This window comes from Sinohyriopsis cumingii, chromosome 4 (genome assembly GCF_028554795.1).
Source record: "Sinohyriopsis cumingii isolate HCF-2022 chromosome 4, ASM2855479v2, whole genome shotgun sequence".
NCBI lineage: Eukaryota > Metazoa > Mollusca > Bivalvia > Unionida > Unionidae > Sinohyriopsis > Sinohyriopsis cumingii.
The window spans coordinates 90,675,716-90,697,863 of record NC_142964.1 but is presented as its reverse complement, the minus strand read 5'-3'; the positions used below and the strand labels follow the sequence as shown (position 1 = coordinate 90,697,863).

Sequence of the window (22,148 nt, the reverse complement as noted above, 5' to 3'; positions counted from 1 at the left end):
AATTGCTATATCCCATTCATATAGTGTGACTTCACTATTGAGGTTCGAATCATGGGTTCCTAGGTCTTGGAAGAAGTTGGGTTGTGATTTTTCTACTTCGTTTCTATGATCTTGAAATATGTTTGTATGGTTATTGTTGCTGCTCATGTTGGAGAAATGACGGGCTAGCATATCGACTTTTTCTTTATTGGTGGTAGCACCTCTTAGTTTGGGGGTTGTGTAGGTTGTTTTCCCCCTAATGGTTATAATTTTATCCCAGACATTTTTGGAATTTGAATTTAAGTTTAGTTTGAAACAAAAGGACTGCCAACATATATCTTTAGCTAATTGTATGGGTTTTTTTAAAGTATTTTGTCTTTTCTTTGTGATGGAGGAAGTCTATTGAGTCTTTTGTGTGTTTATATTTATTTAGGGCTCTTTTTTTCCTTATGTGCTGCATTGATCACTCCACCATGGTACTGTCTGCTTATGATGGGAGTTTATGGATTTTGGGATGCATAATTTGGTTGCATTCAGGATTGTACTTATCATATTATCACGGTAAATGTTAATAACTTGTTTTTCTAAGTCTTTAGTGTTTATAGTAGCTAACATGTTTTTAAACTGATCCCAGTCTGCTTGGTCATATTTCCATCTAGGGGGGACTTCAATGGGGATATGTTCAGTTTTTATTTGGAGGGTTATGATTACAGAGTACAGGAGCGAGTACAGAAACCTTTTTGACACCATTAGATACGGAGAATTTCTCAGATGGTTCATAGTCTGAGAGAATCACTCCAGTCATTCATCATGGAAGAGCTGGATGAGGTTGGTAAACTTCTGAGGACAACCAAGCTTCTTGAGTACTATCCACAATGTGTCTCTGTTGACTGTAAGTAATAAGGTGAGGCGCATTAGGGACAATGGGACTTACCATTAAAAACAGGGTCCCGGCCCTTTGGGGACTATGTAAATAAACATGGGGAAAACTGGCCCGGCCCTTTGGGGACAATGGGAATTAACATGGGAATCTATTTTGGGTTAGTCTAGGGACAAGGGAAGTTTAACATGGGAGAAAAAAGCAATTCTAGGGACAAGGGGAATTTAACATGGGATTTTTTTTTGTTTTTTTTTAAAAATAAAAAATAAAAATAGGGTAGGCAATTGAAAATCTATCTCTTTTCGAGAGATTGGAGTAGCCCTGAAAAGGGCCTTTGGGTTTATGTTAATATGCCCTTAACATAAAGGGCATCTGCAACATCTTCTTCGTCTTAGGCTTCGTCTAATGGTAGGTCCATAGACTTACACTATTTTGAGGCATCCTTGCCTCTCCACGTAAATCCTACGTATCCATAGGCTGGTGTCGGTCCTATGGACAACTGTCCACTTGGATCGGACATACATCGGTATGTCCGTCCTGAACATCATCGAAGACACAAGCGTAGAAGATTGAACGTCGGTCCACATGTTGAGGCGCCGAGAACAGGTGAATCAATGCAGTGAACTGCGCTTATTTATAGGTTGGGGAAGGATTGAAACGGATTGAGTTCATTGACCAATCCAAGCACACGTTACAAAATTCAGTCAGCCTACGTCCAATCGGAAGAGAGCAGTCTGTGACGTCACGTGGTCTATATAGATTTGCTAGCGCCTGTGCGCAGTCAATTCATGCGACAGTTTTTCAACATGACGGAAACTCAGAAAACGATAAATTGGGGTGCACCAGCAATGGAGACCACCCAAGGGAACCCGGACTTACTTTCAGAAGAGGTAAATTGGGATTTTGTGGATTTTCTTACATCGCAAGAATTTGTTCCGGAACCTTCGCCACCTTCACCTTACCACACGTAGAGAATTTTAGACAGAGACAGAAAGAAGAATTGGAGAAATTTATACAACAGCAAAAGGAGGCGGAACAAGCTTTTCTCCTACAGCAACAACAGCAAGAAGAAGAGGTAAGAAAAAAACAGCAACAAGAAGAAGCAGCAGCAAAGAAACAAGGGTGTGAAAATCAAACGGTCACGGTACTGTTAGACATTTTAGCCGAGTTAAGAAGTCTGAAACAAATGTATGAGACTTCTTTATTACGACCGAAGAGAATACGACCTTCCCGAGCTAAACACTCCAACCCTGTGACTAAGCCTACCGTGGCACCTTTAGTGATTTCAACCAAATCATCATCATCATCAACAGTACTCAGTCCAGAAGTAGGCCTTGGCCGTGGCAAAGGCTTAAGACAGTTAAAGTTGATTGCTTAAACTCACCCCTACACCAAAAAAGGCCCTTTTCAGGGCCACCCACGTCTCTCGAAAAGAGATAGACTTTCAATTGCCAACATCCATTCAAACTAAAAAAAAACCCAACCCATTTGACCCCTATAGTACGTGTGTATGAGTGTGTGAGTTTACGTTCTTATTTTAAAATCAAAACTCAAAGACACTTACTTTTTAATACCTAATTTATTCTTTTATAAATATTAACAATTCAATTCACATTTCACAACTTAGCACTTTAAAAAGTTCATTCACTTCTTTTGTCTCATTTTTTTTTACTCTCTCTGTTTTTTCAATTTCTTCAGTCTTTTCCTCCTCTTCCTCCTCACTTTCTTCCCTTCTTCTTTTCTTCTCCTCTTTCTTTTTCTTCACATGTCTGCTTTCTTCCTCCGAAGAATCCCTATCTTCTTCTGAAGAATCCCTCTCTTCTTCTGACTCCTCTTGTTTCTTTTTTGGGCAATCTGGAGACCAATGTCCTTTTTCTTGACAATAATAACAGGTATCTTGACTTTTGTCTTTTCTAACCCCTTTTTTTCTTTTTCGACGGTCTGGACACTCTGAAGACCAATGCCCTTTCTTCTGACAGATATAGTAAGTATCTTGACTTTTATCTTGCAAGGAAGGAGAGTAGTCCGTCGGCTGGTCTGAAGAGAATTTTCTAATGACTCCTCGCAAAGCTCTGATGAAACGTTCGATTTGTGTAGTCTCTTCCATCGTTGTGCTCGGTTTAAGAGTGAAATGAATAGTGAAAGGACAAGACACATACCCTTTTATATACACTGGTCTGCTATGACTATAAATTAGTCCATGGTGTTTAAACTTTAGTCATTTAACGTTTTGCTATCAAGATGAAACGATCCAATTCATTTGAGAAGAAAGACGAAGAAAGTAAGAGGCAGAAACGTGATCTATCGCCTCGTACCAGGGCTGAAGTCTTGGCACAAATTCATGCCAGTGATTTTGAAGAGGACATGAGTGAACCAGAATCCGAACCCTCTAAACAAAGTTCATCACCCTTAGTCAACCCTGAACAGTACTATTCCATTCAAGAGACGGAAAAGCGTCCCTCTAGAAAATTTAGAACCACGGCTTACACCTACACGGTGAAGTTTAAAGATTTCAAGTCCGAAGTACCCTTGGAGAAAGCAGAAGGGTTCATCACCGACATGTGGGATTCTTTGCTCACCACACTCAAGCGACAATGTCAACCCAAAGAAGACGATCGCTTGAGACTTTCCATACAACACGACGGCTTGAAATCCCCTGTTTGGATCGAGTTTAGCAGCCCATCAGAATTGACCGCTTCCAAAGTCATGGACAAGATTCAACACGAACAACAATCCAATGACCAGTTTGACATCACCGATGGAAAAGCCACATTGGACATGACCCACGTCTCTCCTCCTCAAGGGACCAGACAACGCAAAAAGGTGTTATTGGTGAACGGCCTTCGTAGCACCAAAAAGAGCCTCGTCCAAATTTACAATTCTCAAGACCAGATGTGTTTAGCCAGGGCAATCGTGGTGGGACGAATCTATGCCGACAAAAACGACACGGCAGAATGGAAAAGAGCATGGGAGAACATTCGAAAATCGAACCGAGCCAAACAACGAAACGAAGCAGAACTCCTGTTACAACAAGCCGGACTGTCCAAAGACACACCCTGCGGTATTCCTGAGATGCAAAAATTGTAAATGTCCTAACTCCACGCTACACCTTGAAAGTGCACCCTCAAGAAGTGCGCGGACTTCTGTTGTTTCGAGGCCAAGACTTTAAGGATGGAAAATACATTCACCTCTATCATCACGATGACCATTTCGATACCATTACCACTATCACCGGATTCCTGTGATATGCTTATTATTGCGAGAAATGTGACTATGGTTATAATAATCGAGAGTAACACAAACATTGCGGATCGAAATGCTCAGGATGTTTGGCCTCTCCACCCTGTCTGAACGAAGGGCAAGAACCAGTGCATTGTTCTGCTTGTCTGCGCACGTTTGTCAGCCCTGCCTGTTACCAACAACATTTGAAGACGCAAGGTTCACAGAAGAAATGTCCTTGTCAACTGCTGAGATTGTGCCCTACGTGTGGACAAGGCATACTTACCAATAATGCTAAGGCACACGTATGTCGAGGAAAGAAAAAATGTCACATTTGTCACCACATCGTGGACTTGGAACACGAATGCTACGTGCAAACATACCAACCCCAACCAGAGAAAGAAGATGGACACAAGAATAAAGGCAAATTCATCTTTTTCGATTTCGAATGCATGCAAGAGACCGGTATTCACATTCCTAATTTCTGCGTGGCTCATCGAGCGTGCGAGAAGTGCATTCAAGAACCTATCTTGAGTTATTGCCCTCACTGCAGCAAGATTCCTGGAGGGCGTGAAAAAAATCTTTCGAGGACCGAACACACTAGCCGATTTCGCTCGATGGGTCTTACACCCCATCGACAAGACGTGGATCCAAGAGGACATCGAACGTTACGGAGATTGTCATCGTCATGCCACGGTGATGGCTCACAGTTTCTCCGGATAGAATGGACAGTTTCTTTCGAGGTACTATACGGAACATGGCACCCAACTTCCTAAAGTCACTTTGAACGGAGCCAAAATCATTTTCATGCAAGTGGGACAAGTGCAGTTTAAAGATTCGATGAGATACTTGGCCATGCCTTTGAGTCGAATGCCTAAAACGTTTGGAATGACAGAAATGGCTAAAGGTTATTTTCCTCACTTTTTCAATACGGAAGCCAATCAAGATGCCATTCTACCCCATTTGCCCGAGGCTCACTATTACGACCCCGACAACATGCGTACCGAACAACGAGAAGCTTTCTACGCTTGGTACCAGGCTTACGCCTCAGACCCTTTCGACTTTCAGGAAGAAATGTTAAAGTATTGTCGTTCCGACGTAGACATTTTACGGCGTTGCTGTGGAAAATTTCGAGAACTGTTCATGGAACACGGAGGGGTCGATCCTTTGAAAGAAGCTTGCACCATTGCCAAAGCGTGTTCCTTAGTCTACCGACAACGATTCATGCCTGAAAACACCGTGGCTGTCATCAGTCCTCAAACGACCAACTATGTCAAACGTCAATACTCGGTCAAAGCCCTACGCTGGTTACGTTACTTGTGCGACAAGGAAGACAAATGGATTCAGCATGCCCGCAACGGAGGGGGCGAAAAGACCATCGGAACGCATTCGGTCGATAGCTTAGACTTAGAAAATCCCAAAATCGTGTACGAGTTTAATGGTTACTTATTTCACTGATGCCCCGTCTGTTACCCTGACCGCGGCACTAAAAATCAGCTTTTACAACGAACCATGGAAGATTGTACCAGGCCACTTGTCAGCGACGCCTAAAGCTAGAACAGCAAGGATACCAAGTGGTGGAAATGTGGGAACACGAGTACGATCACCGTTTGAAAACCGATCCCGAGTTTAAACGCCTCGTCGAAAGCTACCAGTTCATGGACCCCCCGAACCTGAGGGATAGTTTGTACGGAGGAAGAACCAATGCCACCTGTTTGCTGTACCAAGCCGACGAAGAGAAAGGAGAAGAAATCAAATACTTGGACGTGTGTTCGCTGTATCCCTAATGTGCAAATATTGTCGCTTTCCTGCAGGGCACCCACAATTGTTCACCGAACACATCGACCTGAAAAACATTCGACAATACGAAGGCTTGATCAAGTGCAAAATTTTACCTCCCACGAACCTATACCATCCCGTCTTACCTCACCATTGCCAAGGCAAACTGATGTTTCCTTTGTGCCGTACTTGCGCCGAAACGTGCAACCAAGATCAACCTTGTCATCACACCCAGGAAGAACGGGCCTTGACGGGGACGTGGGTCAGCGTAGAATTGTTCAAAGCTATGGACATGGGATACCAACTGTTAGAAGTGTACGAAATTTGTCACTTTCCGAAGACACAACAATACCACAAGGGTGACCCCACGCAGAAAGGCATTTTCGCAGACTACGTGGATGCCTTTTTGAAACTGAAGCAAGAAGCCAGTGGCTATCCGTCCTGGTGTCACACTCCCGAAGACCAAAATACATTCAAAGAGAAATACCGGGCACAAGAAAGCATCACTTTAGATCACATCGAGAAAAACGAAGGTAGGCGATCGTTTGCCAAAGTGATGTTAAATTGCTTGTGGGGCAAAATGGCAAAACGACCGTGTTTACCCAAGACGGAATATTTGACCGAACCTTCCCGCTATTTCCAGATGATTCACGACAAAACCAAATACATGAAACACGTGGACGTCGTTCGCGAGAATTTGATCTTGGTCAATTACGAAGAAGATCTGGACTTTGTACAAGACGACCCTTTGGAAATGTCATCATTGCGGCTTACGTGACAGCTCATGCTCGCTTAAAATTGTACGAAGTTTAGAACTGTTAGGGGAACGTGTCCTGTACTTTGACACGGACAGTTGTATTTACATCGATCACCCGAGTCAACATCACCCTGACATCGAAGGAGACCGTTTAGGAGCCTGGACAGACGAGCACCCCAACGATAAGATTCTAAGTTTCGTCAGTGGTGGTCCTAAAAATTACGGCTACGAATACCATGACAAAAAAGGAGAACTGCACACGAAGTGTAAAGTGAAAGGATTGACTCTGAATTATGGTACCAGTCGAGTGGTGAACTTTGGCGTATTGAAAGAAGCCTTGCAGTCTAGAGAAGATGAACACTTTAAAGTGACCACCTATCAACGCAACAAGATTGTACGTTTACCCACTCACCACATCGTCATTCGACCCTTGGAAAAAGCCTATCAAATCGTGTACCAGAAGCGAGTGCGACTTCCCAATCATTTCACCTTACCGTATGGACACGTCGGTATTGGTCTGTATATAAAAAGGAACCCTAGGCAAGATCGATAGTTCATTGTGACTACCAAGACCAAGCGAACAAGATCAATACTTTCAGAGAAACACGAAATAAGTTCAGAAAGGCACAATTCAAGTTTGGGGCTTCTGAAGTGGAATGCGATTGTGAGCCTTGCGATGGGAACGATGCTGTACGTTGTGACCTTAGCGATGCCGTAAAGCATCATGGGAACTTTGTTCTCACTACACCTATCATGGAAAGTGATGCTGTGCGTGTCAAACCTGAGGGATGCGAAAGCGATGCCGCTCGTCCTCTTAGACACTTTACTGGGTTTCGTTTTAAAGGTGAATGTCCACCTTCACGTCTACCTCCCTACGGATGTCATCTAGCCCTGAGCAAACTCCTGTCCATGTCACCCAACCCTCATCGAAACGAACCTGTGAAAGACGAATGTTCGTTTCCTGTGCGTTTGTTGGAATACTGCGACTTTGAAAATCGTCTTCAATCGTTCAAACGAAAATGGCCTAAATATCTGGAAGGCCCGACCCCCGAAGAATTAGCCAGAGCCGGATTTTTCTACTTGGGCGAAGGGGATAAAGTCAAGTGCTTCAGTTGCGGTGTGTCACTTCACCACTGGGAACAACAAGATTCGGCCTACCTAGAACATGCTCGTTGGTCACCGAATTATCATTACTTACCCTTAGTGGGACCGAGACATTGAAGTAACTTACCATGTCGTGGAAGAAGAAGAAGAAACCAAATTGGTTAGGAGTCAAATGTTGGACATCACCAAGACCAGTATTTAAACTTCATTTCAAAAACGATATTGAATCATTACCTAAAGAACTGCAAGAGAAGATTTACAAAGAAGTTTGGCAGGGGCTTGCCAGAGTGAAATCTGGGTGACTGTAGAACTTTTGTGCCGAGAATTTCACAAGAGGAAAGCGAAAAAAGTCAATCAATGTGTTAGATTTCTCTGGGTCAAGGGTGCATTCATCCTATTATATTACTCTAAACCGTTTACATCAAAAGAGTTCAATGAGATTCTTGGACGTTACCCTGAGTGGCAGTGGTCAGAAATTACTCACTATGTGGATTACTTTTGCTCTAGGAGAAGATTGTGAATTGTACTGACTGACCTATTCATGGATGCTTTGCTAGAGAACATTCGTGCTTTGCCTGTTGAGTTGAGAGAACGCATTTACCGAGAACTGGTCAAAATACAAGTGAAACGTAAAGAACAATTGCATCCGTTACGTCACCGGTGTTTGAACCACTGGTACCTGAATGCTATACAAGGACTGATTCATTTGAAAGTGTTCCATTGGACAGACATTGATCAACGACCCCCTGGTTTTAAAAAGGATTGGTTTGCTATTGATGATTCTATCTACTACATTGTAAACTTACTGCATCGAATTCCAGAGAAAGAGTTAACGAATGCCATACAAGGACTGATTCAGTTGAAAGTGTTCCATTGGAGAGACATTGATCAACGACCCCCTGGTTTTGAAAAGGATTGGTTTGCTGTTGATGATTCTATCTACTACATTGTAAACTTACTGCATCGAATTCCAGAGGAAGAGTTAACGAATTACCAACATCTTTTACACAATGTCAACTTAGTGAAAGAGGAAACTTCTGAACGAATTGTAATGTGTAAATTAGTGATTAAACGATTTAAATTCGACACTGAAGTAAAACCATGTCTGTGCAAACGGTACATTTTTTATGTCAGAAAGAGGATTTAGTATGACCTATTCATGGATACTTTACAAGAGAACATTCGTGCTTTGCCTGTGGAGTTGAGAGAACGCATTTACCGAGAGCTGGTCAAAATACAAGTGAAACGTAAAGAACAGTTGCATCCGTTAAGTCACCAGATGTTTAACCACTGGTACCTGAATGGTATAAAAGAACTCATTCGTCAGAAATTGTTTCAGTGGTCAGACCTTGCTCAACACTTTGAGTTAGTGAATGAACGAAATGTTCATCATTTTGGTTCTTCGAGATTCACCTAGTGCATCGCATTGAGGAAGACAAGTTAAAGGATTACCAACATATTTTACGATGGAATCTACTTAGAGGAACAGGAAACTTCTAATCGAACTCTGAAGTTTAGGTTACAGTATGCAAGATTTAGATTCCCCACTGGAGAACGAAGATCTCTGGCTAGAAAGTACGTGTATTGCTTCCGAAACAAAGAGTATAAAAACAGGAATCCATGCCACGACTTTTATCACATGTGATTCAACAGATTCCGTGGAAGGAACTCAATGACCATATTCAAACCGTGGATCATTACCATCAATTATTACAAGATCTGTATCCATTCAATTTGGGACGACGCATAGTGTGTGTCTTAGTGACTTGTTTTCTGGGATTTCGTTTGCCAGCCGATTCCTTGTGGACTCTTTACGAACAGTACTTACCACCCCAATGTCCTTAAATGATCACGAAAGACTCCTTTTGCTCAAAGCCTTGCGTTTTCATCTGGATACTTCTCGACCTTTACGGGAAAAAAAGATTCGTCAACTTTTAGCTACCGAAGACGTGTATAACGATGTGTGTGTAGCTTGTGACTTACACCCCCATTGGACAGATGTCCGTGCCTGGACAGAATGGGATTTTGAAGCTTGGACCCAAGAAGTGGCCCAGTATGCACGAGAGTTGTTCAAAGAAAAAAGTTACCTTTCAACCTGTGTTCGTGACCGTGCCAGAAGAAGAAGAACCAGTCACCCAGGACAGGACTGTCGTGGACATGCCTGAAAGACCCTTTCGGGAGGACACTTGTGTGACACTACCCCATATAGAACTGGTCAGAACATTACCCAAAACATGTTGTACAGACACTTGTTTTTATTCCACGTTGATGGTTATCGTGTGCCTTTTATCGTTGTACTTAAGCCTTTGGCTTTTATGTATTTTTGTCTTTCGTGTTCATGTTTAAAACATTCAATAAACGTGTCCTGAAAAAGTATATAAACTCTTGTCTTGTCTCTTTTCGTGTCACAAGTGACATTCCTAATACTATGGCTACTTCTGCTGTCTTTGCTCCCTCTTCCTCCACTGTCAAAGTCATCGACGAACACTTAGATCGTGCCAGTTGGGAGGCTTTGTATCTTCGCCATCCCTTTAACATGCTCATTGCTGGACCTAGCGGTTCAGGCAAAACCGAATTCGTCAAACGTTTGATCGAACATAAATATCATTTGATCGATTGACCACATCAACGCATCGTGTGGTGTTACAAAGAGTAGCAATCGGCGTACAGCCTCTTACGAGAAAGTCAAGGCGATTCCATCGTGTTTGTGGAAGGCATTCCTAAAGAAGACGACGGCATCGTCTCTGACTCCCGTCAAACCCATTTGGTCATTTTCGACAACATGTTAGGAGACGACGAAGAAGAAATTAAACTGTGGTTCACGCGCAAAGGGCATCACCGTAATGCCAGTGTCGTTTACATCACTAAAATTTGTTTCAACAAAGTAAAGCCCATCGTACCATCAGTCTCAATGCGCATTACGTGGTCTTGTTTAAAAGCCCTCGAGATAAATCGCAAGTGCAAGTCTTAGCCAAACAGTTAGGAACGCCTTGGCTGACTCAGGCGTACGACGATGACTCAGGCGTACGACGATGCCACTCAAACTTCACACGCTTATTTACTCGTCGATTTGAAACCTACGACCCCCGACGATTTGCGATTTCGTACCGACTTGTTTCACCACTGGGGCCAAGACGGAGGGCCTGTCCTGTACACGTCTCCGTCCTCGACTTAACTTCACTCAACAAAAAAAATCTATAAAAACCTTAGACACTTTTCATCTGTCTCACAGAGTTTGAACATGACGTTCCTTCAGTCGCATCTTCCCGTCAAATTGATTCGTGCCTTGTATGGCATCAGTCGAGAAAAAAATCCACAAATACGAACTCGTGTCTTAGAAGCTAGTCTCAAAGAAGTCTTACGATGGTTCACGGTGACAGCACGTCAATTACTACAAGGGATCATTCAGATTCCTTATCAAACCAAAAGCTTTTTTGATCGAAACAAAGTCGCTTTGACCCAACTGGCCGATCCCCGCATCGACATTCAAACCAAAAAACAAATAATTTTGAAACCTGGAGGGAGCGGTACTCTAGGAGGGGTCATCATTCGCTCTCTCTTAAGATGGGATCCTAATGCTCCCAAACTTCTCCCCAAGAAAAAGTCAAAAGAAGCTCCAAAAACAAAATAAAAAGAGCCACGGTGTCAAGACCAAGTCCCCAAGGAGACCCGTGTCTCCAAGAACTTCTCCAGTGGTGGGACCCTCCTTTTACCAGTCACCACCCCGGAAAAAGAAAAGAAGCCCCCAGAAAAAGAAACAGAGAAAAAGTCCCCCCCAAAAAAAAAGCCCACAGAAGAAAACTAGTCGCAAGAGAGGCACTTCGGCCAGGACGCAACCTTACACTCGCAAACCACGACCAGCAACGGCAGTAACCGCGTCTCCGGTAGCCTCAGGTTCATTCACTTCTCCGTTGATGACACCAAGAACTTCTCCAGTGGCAGGTCCCTCCAATTTAGCGGCAGTGGCCGCTGCTCACAAAGTACCTTCTCCCAAAATCAAAGTTCAAGAAAGATCGGGCATGTTACAAAGTTTACTGGATTTGTCCAAGCAAGAACTGGCTCGATTTAGTCCGTTACGTACCCCTACGACGTGTCATGCCTGTCCTCAAGTTGATACGACGTAAAGACAATCAGTGGTTACGCGTTCCAGTATAAAAAAGGCCTGTGACTAAGTAGGGGTATCAGTGTTTTTGGTGCTGAAAACTCAAAGATGTCACCCTCCAGAAAACATCCCTCTTCTAAAACCCAAGGAAAGAAAAGGAAAGGACTGCCTCCTCGTTTAGTCAAACATGGGGACACGTTATCTGTCCTTTCCAAAGCTTCTCCACCCCTACGAAAAAAATTCATTCAAACGGCCTCCAAAGAGGTTATCGATACTGTGTGCGAATGTTGTTTGAACGTCTTGAAAGGCACGATCCCTTTGTCCAAACACCAGAAACAATGCTTAGGCAAACATCGTCACGTTCTTCGCCAAATGGTTCAAAAGAAAATCCCCATTCGTCAAAAAGGAAGATGTTGGTTCAACGTGGAGGAATTTTACCCCTCTTGCTAGGCCCATTGCTGAAAGGAGCCTTGGGAACCATGTTGGGAGGACTGGTGGGAGCAAGATAAAAAGGCTCTCTGAAGTCCCAAGATCTCAGAATCGACCCCTGACATCCCATGGAAGGACGAAAACTTGCTTTAGTGCCTTACAAACGATGGATGGAATACCATCGTTGGCAAGAACAACGCACCCCGCATTTACCTCACAATCCTAATTTGAGCGAGATGTCCCAGTTACAACACGAATTGCAGTCCTTGATGGATCGCCAAGATTTGTCTGAAACAGAAAAATCACAAAAGTACGGTCAACTCTTGCAACGACTGCAACTCTTTCACCAGAAAGCTTTAGACGAAACAGCTCTTCCCACTCTGAAAGATTTTAAGACCTTGATGAAAAGTCCAGCACCATCATCACTACCACCATCACCACTACTACCATCCCCAAGGGTCACGAGAGATGCTACCCCACGAAGACCTGAAAAAGAAGAGATGCGAGAAGTGTTTAAAACACCGTCAGCAGCTCCCATGTCTAGTAAGATTGCAGCATCCTTGTTGACCCCGTCCCCCACACCCCAACGAGAAGAAATGAAAGCTTGGGTTAAAACGATGATGTCCACTCCTCCTTCGACAGAAGTGAAAAAGAAAGAAGGGAAACCAGAAGTGAAAAAGAAAAGAAGACCAAAGCCATTCCATTGCCACCTCCACCACCACTACCTTCGACTTCTACTCCCGTAGCCCATCGGACACGTAAATCCGTTTCCAAACCACCCTTTCGTCAAACCCAAAGTAGCATCCTCGAAGAGTGGGTGCCTTAATAACAAAACAAAAAAAATGGAAAAAGTGTTAGCCAGCATTTACTACAATCCCTCCCATCCTGCAGGTTACGCAGGAGTTCAAAAATTGTATCGTGCTGCCAAAACTCGACTGAAAAGTCTCCGTTTACCTCAAGTGCAACGATGGTTACAAGAACAAGCTACCTACACTTTACACAAACCCATTCGACGCAAGTTTGCCAGAAGTCGCACCCGAGTGGAAGGCATCGATCATCAATGGCAAGCAGATTTAGCCGATGTCTCTCATTTGGCCAGCTACAATCGCGGCTACAAATATTTGTTCATCGACGTCTTTTCCAAATTTGCCTGAGTCGTACCCTTGACTTCCAAATCGAGCAGTGAGTTAGTGCGAGCCCTGCAACGGGTGTTGAAACAAAGTGGTCGTCACCTTCTTCGATGGCAAACGGACAAAGGCACCGAATTTCTGAACCAAGCTTTCCAAAAAGAATTAAAGAAACGTGACATTCATTTTTTTACCACCGAGAATCCCGAAACCAAAGCCAGCATCGTGGAACGTTTTCAACGCACTTTGAAAGAACGCATGTGGAAATATTTTACGCATCACCACACTCTGAAGTACATCGACATCTTACCGCACCTGGTGCAAGCGTACAACCAATCCTACCATCGAAGCATCGGACGTGCCCCGCAAGAGGTGACTCCCAAGAACGAAGTGTTGGTGTTTGAGCGCCTGTTTGGTACGTCCCCGACGAGGGCTGTCCCCAAGAAAAGTGGAGTGTTGACCGTAGGATATTGGGTATGCATTGGCAAAACCAAACGCACTTTCGACAAAGGTTACTTACCTAACTGGACTACCGAATTGTTTCGTGTCACTGGACGAGTGCATGGCCGTCATCCTGCCGTCTATAAATTGGAAGACATGAACGGAGAAGTGCTCAAAGGAACGTTTTATTTGCTCGAGTTACAACGTGTCACCAAAAAAGAAGGCGACGTGTACGACATCGAAAGCATTCTCGAACGCAGAACCCGTAAAGTAGGCAAACGACGTGTCAAAGAAGTCAAATTACGTTGGAAAGGATATCCACCCAGTTTTGATTCTTGGTACGCTTCGCTAGTCATCGACTATAAAAAGAAGTGACCATAATGCCCTTTCACACAGACGCAGCTACTACTGCTACCACTCCTTCACCCAGTTCTTCTGTGCAAGATTTACAAAAACAACGTTTGTGGGTGTGGTGTGGAGAACGTGTGCCTAAAACACAAATCGTCTTTTTCTGCCAAATCTTCGTGGTGTATTGTGTCACTGGGGCAGCCATTGCCAATTTGAGTTTGCAACAAGGAGACAAACAATTGTGGACCATTTTGTTAAGCAGTTGGATCGGTTACCTGCTTCCCAATCCCTCCTGAAATTCTCCTCGAACGGGAACAACGGGAACCTTGTGTCCAGTGTCAGTGTCAGTCACCACTCCAATAACAACCACAGCAACAACTCCATTTTAGGCGGAGACACGCCTCTGACGTCCAGTAACCCTTCGGACAGCCGCAGAACTCTGGAATTATGAACAATAACAACCAATTTTACTTAACCTTACCCAGTGACAGTTCTATGGAGGTGTTTCCCAAGAACACGTTGTGCTGTTACACGGCCAAATTACCTCAGGCCATCCAATTAGATCACGAAGCCCATTGGGAAACGGCTTTAGTGGTAATCATTCACCCGACCCAAGCCCTCAATGTCCTTCCTAATCAAAATTTTTTTACGGTGGAAGTTCATGACGAACCATTGCAAAAGTACTTGAATACCCATGTCAAATATGAACACAAAAACTATGACAAAACTCAAAAGTGGTCCTACCACTTGTTCGTTCCCCCAGGCTATTATTTTAGTGGTCAACATTTGGTCAGCACCGTTACCTCCAGATTTAATGTCGTGTTTCTTAAAGCTTTGGAAAGTGTCAAAAAAAGTGTCACCATGGAATAGCACAAAGCAGCTCGTCGCTTCTTGATGAAATTTGACGGGGGTAAAATCATGTCTATTTTATTTTGCCCTGAATTTTTTGACATGTTGGGTGGGGACATGGACATGAGAATGACCATGATCAAGAAAAACGAATTACCAGTCATTTCCGACAACGATTCTTTTAGCAAGTTATTTCGTTCCCCGGTAGAAATGAACCAAGGACTGAATTTGATTTTGTGTACTCCGATGTGGTGGAGTACAACGTGGTGGGACACACCTCTGTACCGTTACTGCGTGTCATTCCTTTCAAAGTGGATTCTGCCACGGCCGCTGACGAGGAAGGTGGAAACACTTACCACGTCCACCGCGAATTTGTACATCCTCACTATTTGCCTGTCAGCAAGTAGTATTTGTACACGGTCAACATTGCTATAAAAGGAGATCTGGGACAAAATATTTCATTCACCAAAGGAAAAGTCACGGTGAAACTCCATTTTCGAAAACGGTTCTCTCACGACTCGTAAGTCACGTATCCAGTGTACCGAGGGGTTGCTCGACAGCGAGGACACGGTTTAGGAGATATGTTAAAATCGGCCTTTCGTTCGGTGGCCCCGGTGTTGAAACCGATGGTGACACGCGGATTGCACGCCTTGAAAGATGCGACACTGACACAAGGCAAAGAATTTCTCCAAAATGTCATCATTGACAAACAAAACCCCAAAACAGCTTTCTTCAGGGCAGGCAAAAATGTATTGCTGCAAACGGGTAAAGACCTTTTAGGCCGACGAGAAATACCTATAAATGCCCTGCACGCTACCGAGTCAGACATTCCTACTTCCCTGACACCACAGCAAGGACAAGGTAGAAAGAGACGACAAAGAAAACACCCTTTCACCAGACTTCACACTTCTAAAGCTAGAAAGACAAAGAAAAGAAGAACCGTTCGAGACTTAGACGTTTTCGATTATTAAAGTATTGAGACACAGAGAAAAATCATGCACCGAGAGTCTTGCGCCTGTTCCAAGTCGGAACTGGATCTGTTTGCCATGCCACCCACCATGATGACCATGCAAGAATCCCAGTGGGTGGAATTTCATCCCGTCTCCTCTTTGACGGATTCCGCTCCTATCGAGTTTGAAATTAAAGGACAACCCGAAGATTACATCGATCTGAATAGCAGTTACTTGTACTTGAAAGTGAAAGTGATCAAAGCGGCGGACAACACCAATCCTGGAGCCAATGATAGAGTAGCTCCCGTCAACAATTTCATGCATTCCTTGTTCAGCGAAGTGGACTTGTACTTGAATAACAAACTGGTCAGCAGCAGCATGGATACTTACCCTTATCGTGCCTACCTGGAAAATCTCTTGACGTACGGAAAAGAAGCCAAGAATACTCATCTGGATACTTGCGTGTTATGGAAACCTGACACAGCGGATGATGCCACGTTTAACGATACAGTCCTGACAGCAGATGACAATCCTCACAATGTGGGGTTTAACACACGTAGAAATAAAATTCTGCAAGGGCGAAGTTTAGAACTGATGGATCGTTTGCATTTGGACATGTGCCTGCAAGAAAATTCTTTGCTAAACGGCGTGGATATCCGCCTGAGACTGAATCGTAGCACTGCTGCTTTCCATTTGATAGCTCATGCTAACGAGTACAAAACTGTCATCCAAGAAGCCAGGCTCTACGTACGACGTGTGGAAGTGTTACCCAAAGTGGGAAACGACGTCAGTCACACGTTGAGCAGAACGACCGCTAAGTATCCGATACGACGCGTGGAAGTGAAAACGTTCACCATTCCTGCTGGACAGCGATCCATGATCGAAGATCATGTGTTCCAAGGACAGTTACCCAAACGTTTGATCGTTGGTATCGTCAGGAATTCAGCTTTCAATGGACTTCACCACGAAAATTCTTTTGAGTTTCGACACTTTGGCGTGTCCAAGATTGAAGTCAGTCGCGACGGCAAGGCCTTGTGTACCAGACCCTTTGAGCCTAACTTTAGTGCCGCGATGAATTACTTGAGATCGTACTTGTCCTTGTACGAAGTTACCGAACAGTTAGGAACCAACACCAGTCACGGTATTACGTACGAGGATTATGCAGGAGGCTACGCTTTGTGGGCTTTCGATTTCACTCCAGACCAAGGCAGCGACGAGGGACATTTCCACCCTATAAAATCCGGCCAGATTCGTGTGGAACTTCAGTTTGCAATCCGAGACCCTGATGTAACGGTGAACGTCATCCTGTATGCAGAATTCAATAATACCATAGAAATCAACAGTTTGAGAGAAGTCATTCTAGACTATTAGAAACCATGGAAGACTGTTATCCCTCTTTACAAAGTGGAGAAACTTTGGAAATGGAATGTAAGGAGACCGTGGAAGAAGAAGAATCCCAAGACAAAGACGAAGAAGTTATCATGATGAAGTCGAGATGGCCAGAACAAGAAACCCATTTAGTCTCCTGTTTTGCAAAACACTTGGTCGAAAAAATTACGGAATTGATCAAGAAAGATTGCTATGGATGTCAAAACGATCATCCCAGTCAAATTCAACACGATAAATGCCTGATGCTGAGTCAAGAAGAAAAATTGGACGAGTATCTGGACGAAGCTTGGAGTCTCATCTCAGACGAAGTCGCGTTGCATCAGTGGTATAAAGACTTGCTTGAACATTCTTGTCCACCATTAACCACTCAAGAGATTCATCGTATCGAAGCTGTCCTGAATTGAGTGGGGAGACGAAGCTAAACGCCTTTTACTTGTCAGACATTTTCAATCAAAAAGTCAGGATCGAATTGATCACTTATTATTACCTGTGAAGAAGAAGAAAAGAAAACAACACACAAATCAATGGATATCTGGGAACTTTATTACCTTTTGAACCACAGTTCGTACATGGCTTCTTGGAATCCTGTCGTCTGTGCTAAAGATGAAATCCCTCATCGCAAACCTCAAGACCATCAAGCTTATGTGATCAACACGGACGACAGTCATCTCTCAGGAACCCACTGGGTAGCCGTCTACTTTCCTCATGAAGGATGTGTGGAATATTTCGATTCGTATGGATTGCCCCCTTTGGAAGACGATATCATTGACTTTATGAGAAGAAATGCTCAGACCACCCGATTCAATAATGTGAAATTACAAGGCACAGATTCCTTGGTGTGTGGACAATATTGTGTGTATTTTCTGCATCATCGCAGCCTGGGCTATTCCTTAGAACATTTAGTGACTCATTTTGATCCTCGTTCTTCTTCTAGAAACGATGTGAAAGTAGATAAATGGTTTTGTGACCATTATGCTTATCTTTTGTCTCAAACTAGGAAACGTAGTGTCCATCAATGGCCTAATGACTTCCAACAGTGGAAATCACAATTTCATTCACAACGTTGTCAGCCTCTTCCAAAATAATATGTTAGTTGAAAAAAAAATGTTTGATGTTATATTATTGGATTATTGTTAAAAATGTTATAGTTGTTTGTTAGTGTTAAGTGATTTTGAATAAAAAAATGTTGTGTTTTGAAGAAAAAATGTCTTTGTGGTTTGTTTTGCTATAGGAATCTTGATTCATGCTCTTTGACTTCTTTCTATCCCTCTCATGACACTCATTCAACGTTCCGGCTCGAAAACCGTGGAGGGATGTTTTCCTTCACGTCCGCGCTTTGACTTTAAAGCCGGGGCAGCCTCCAGTCTAACCATCCATTGTCGACTCATCCTCCTACGAAGATGTGCTCCAGACTAGCTAAGTTAAACGAAGCCTACGTGAATTTGCATCGGGTTAGACAGTCTGATACCGAAGCCAGAAGAGATAGAGAATGTGAGAATGTTAAAAGTCACTGAAGACTTGATAGAAGAGCTCTTCAGAGAAGAAATGAACAGGGAGAAAGAAGAATGGACAGAGAAGTACAGACTTCAGAAACAACAGAGAGAGAGCAGCAACAGCAACAACAACAGCAGCAGCAACCTGAACCTGACAGAGGCTTTGTCGATTGTCGTATCGACACCAAAGAGTTCTTCTTCTCTTTCCGAAGAAGCAGACCTATCGTCAGAAAGTCTATCGTCACAGGACGCCGCATTCTTAGAATATAAAAGATCGCCCTAGCTTCTACTTCGCACACAAAATAACCAAAAAAACCCCAGCCCTTTTCAGGGCTACCCCAATCTCTAGAAAAGAAATAACAATCGATTTGCCAATGTGTGTATGTAGAGTAGTGTGAATATAAACACTAACTCTTTTCTGGTGTGATTGTATGTGTTTGTGTTTGTAAGCACTCACGTACGTTTGTGTGGATAGTAGATAATGATAATGTTTTTTGATGTTTGACGTGTGGGAATAGTAGATTTGGGGTTTGTTTATTGCTGCTTCGCGTATGTGGATATTATATTATTTTTTAATGAAAATGTTTAAAATAGTAATGGGTAGTAAAAAAAGTGAGTGTTTCTTTTAGGTCCGCGCGTTGTCTGGTTATGATCTAGGTAAGATAAATTTTGTTTTAGGGGGATGTTTTCCTTCACGTCCGCGGTTTTAGTATAAATTGAAAATCGCTCGGCAGTCTAGCTACCCTTGTTGATTGATCAACACTAGAGAATGAGCAGAAGGCTAGCGAAACTGTTGGAACTTCATGTGCACCTGGAATATGTCAGGCTCATACTAAATGAACTGGCCGCGGAGGCCATCGTCGAAGAGGGAAGGATGAAAGAGGAGGAGAGAAGAAAAAAAGAAGAGGAGGAAAAGGAGAGAGGAATGGCTGTACCACAGCCACAAGAAGGAAATTTCAGAATCCCAGAGACAGAAGATTGGGATTCTGAAACCACTCATTCCGCCTCTGCTCTCCCCCCAAAAAGAGTGAAAGGAGATTGGAGTAGGAGATGTGTATGTGGTGCCAGGCCTGGAAGGTGCCATCATTAACCAGGTGCCATGGAGTTCAAAACAACAGCCCTTTACAGGGCTACCCAAACCTTTGGAAAAGAAACAGTAATCTATTTGCCAATGTGTGTATGTAGAGTAGTGTGAATATAAACACTGACTCTTTTTTTTCCTAGTGTGAGTGTATGTGTTTGTGTTTGTAAGCACTCACGTACGTTTGTGTGGATAGTAGATTATTGGGTTTTGTAAGGCTTAAGTTGGTTTGTGTGGATATAGATTTAGGTTTAATTTTAATGCTTTGCGTTTGTGGATAGTAGATTTGGGGTTTGTTTATTGCTGCTTCGCGTATGTGGATAGTAGATAATATGAAATGAGAAAAGCAGGGGATGTTTTCCTTCACGTCCGCGCGTTTTAAGTAATGATCTAGGTAATATAAATTTTGTGTCTTAGGGGGATGTTTTCCTTCACGTCCGCGCTTTTCGTATAAGAACCCACAACGTTCGTCATTCACACCATTCTACAAAGAATAAAAAAGAAGATGGCTTCGAACCACCTTGATAAAATGAAAAAATTGCAAGACGTCCTGGACAATTTGGGCATGATGGAGCAAATGTTGGTTAACCTAAACGAGGATCACTATTCTTATAGTCCCATCGAGTGAAGATGGAGATTAACAACTTACGAAAACTAAAGGAAATCATAAGTGATCTGTTGAAAGAAATAAAGGAGAAGGAGGATGAAGAGGAAAGGATAAGGATGAGAGCATGGAACGAAAAATTGAAAAGGAAGAAGAAAATGAGAAGAGGAAGAAAGAAGAGGAGGAGAAGCAGAAAGAAGAGAAAAAGAAGAAAAAGGAGGAAGAAAAGAAAGAAAAGAAGAGAAACAGGGTAGGACAGAAAATAAGAAGCTGGTGGAGAAATAGAAGAAATTAGAAGAAGAAGGAAACCAAAGGCCCTTTTCAGGGCCACTCCAGTCTCTCGAAAAGAGATAGACTTTCAATTGATAACCCTTTTTTTATTTTTTATTTTTATTTATAAAAAAAATTCCATGTTAAATTCCCCTTGTCCCTTGAATTGCTTTTTTATCCCACGTTAAATTTCCCTTGTCCCTAGACTAACCCAAAATAAATTCCAATGTTAATTCCCATTGTCCCCAAAGGGCCGGGCCAGTTTTCCCCATGTTAAATTTACATAGTCCCCAAAGGGCCGGGACCCTGTTTTTAATGGTAAGTCCCATTGTCCCTAATGCGCCCCACCTTACTACTACTGTATCGAAAGCCTTTGTCAGGTTCAGGAAGACGGCATACAGATTCATGTTCTGCTCAAGGCATTTCTCTTGAGCTTGTCTCACTGCAAATATCATGTCAACGGTGCTGCGGTCTGGGCGAAAACCACACTGAGACTCGTGGATGTTATCTTCTGACACTGCCGCAATAACCCTGTTGAGAATGATGCGAGCAAGTAATTTGCCAGCTATTGAGAGGAAGGAGATGCCTTTGTAGTTACTGCAGTCTGCACGTGTGCCTTTATTCTTATAGAGGGTCACAATTAATGTTTCGCGGAGGTCGTCTGGCATCTAGTCTTCCGTCCACATGCTGATTAGCACATCGTGGAATGCCTCCAGAGTCTGTTCACTGAGGGCATTGTACACCTCCTCTGGGATACCATCCTTTCCAGGTGCCCTGCAACAGTTCATTTGTTTAATGGCCTTCCTCAACTCCTCTATCGTTGACGGAACATCCAGTTGGTCGTGCGTTGGCTGTTGAGGTATTTAGTCATGAACAGATTGACTGACCGATGGGGGCAGATTTAGGAGCTGACTCAAGTGTTCTTTGTAGCTGTCCTTAATGCCAGCATTCTCCTTTATTAGTGTACTGCCATCTTCAGCAAGCAAGGGGGCATAGCCAGACTTTGAAAGGCCGAAGATTGACTTGATGGCGTTGTAGAACTCTTCGGAGTTGATAGTGTCGGCATAGCGTTGCACTTCATCAGCTTTTTTCCCACCAATGGTCATGCATCTTGTGGATTTCTCTCTGAGCCTCAGCTTGATAGGATTTGAAACGGTCCTCTGGGGGGGGATGGAAATTGTGTCATTTTTCCAGTCCATGAATACTTTGTTCTTTCTGGCAAGCAGATCTTCAATGTCACTGTTGTTCTCATCGAACCAGTCTTGATGGATTTACTTCGTGAGGCCCAGAGTCGCCTTAGCTGCTTCTCTAATCATGTCCTTGAGGTTATTACATTTCTTTGAGGCT

General features: G+C 43.3%; 1 protein-coding gene across 1 annotated transcript in view; it reads right to left on the bottom strand.

Annotated features, from left to right (window-relative positions):
- The window catches only part of LOC149801656 (chitin synthase chs-2-like), a 152,781-nt gene extending 130,874 nt beyond the window's left edge, over nucleotides 1-21,907 (bottom strand). The window contains exon 1 of the mRNA XM_089956824.1: nucleotides 21,689-21,907. Coding sequence (XP_089812950.1) covers nucleotides 21,689-21,907 — 219 coding nt within the window. The remainder of the gene's footprint in view (nucleotides 1-21,688) is intronic.
- Between the last annotated feature and the right edge of the window lie 241 nt (nucleotides 21,908-22,148).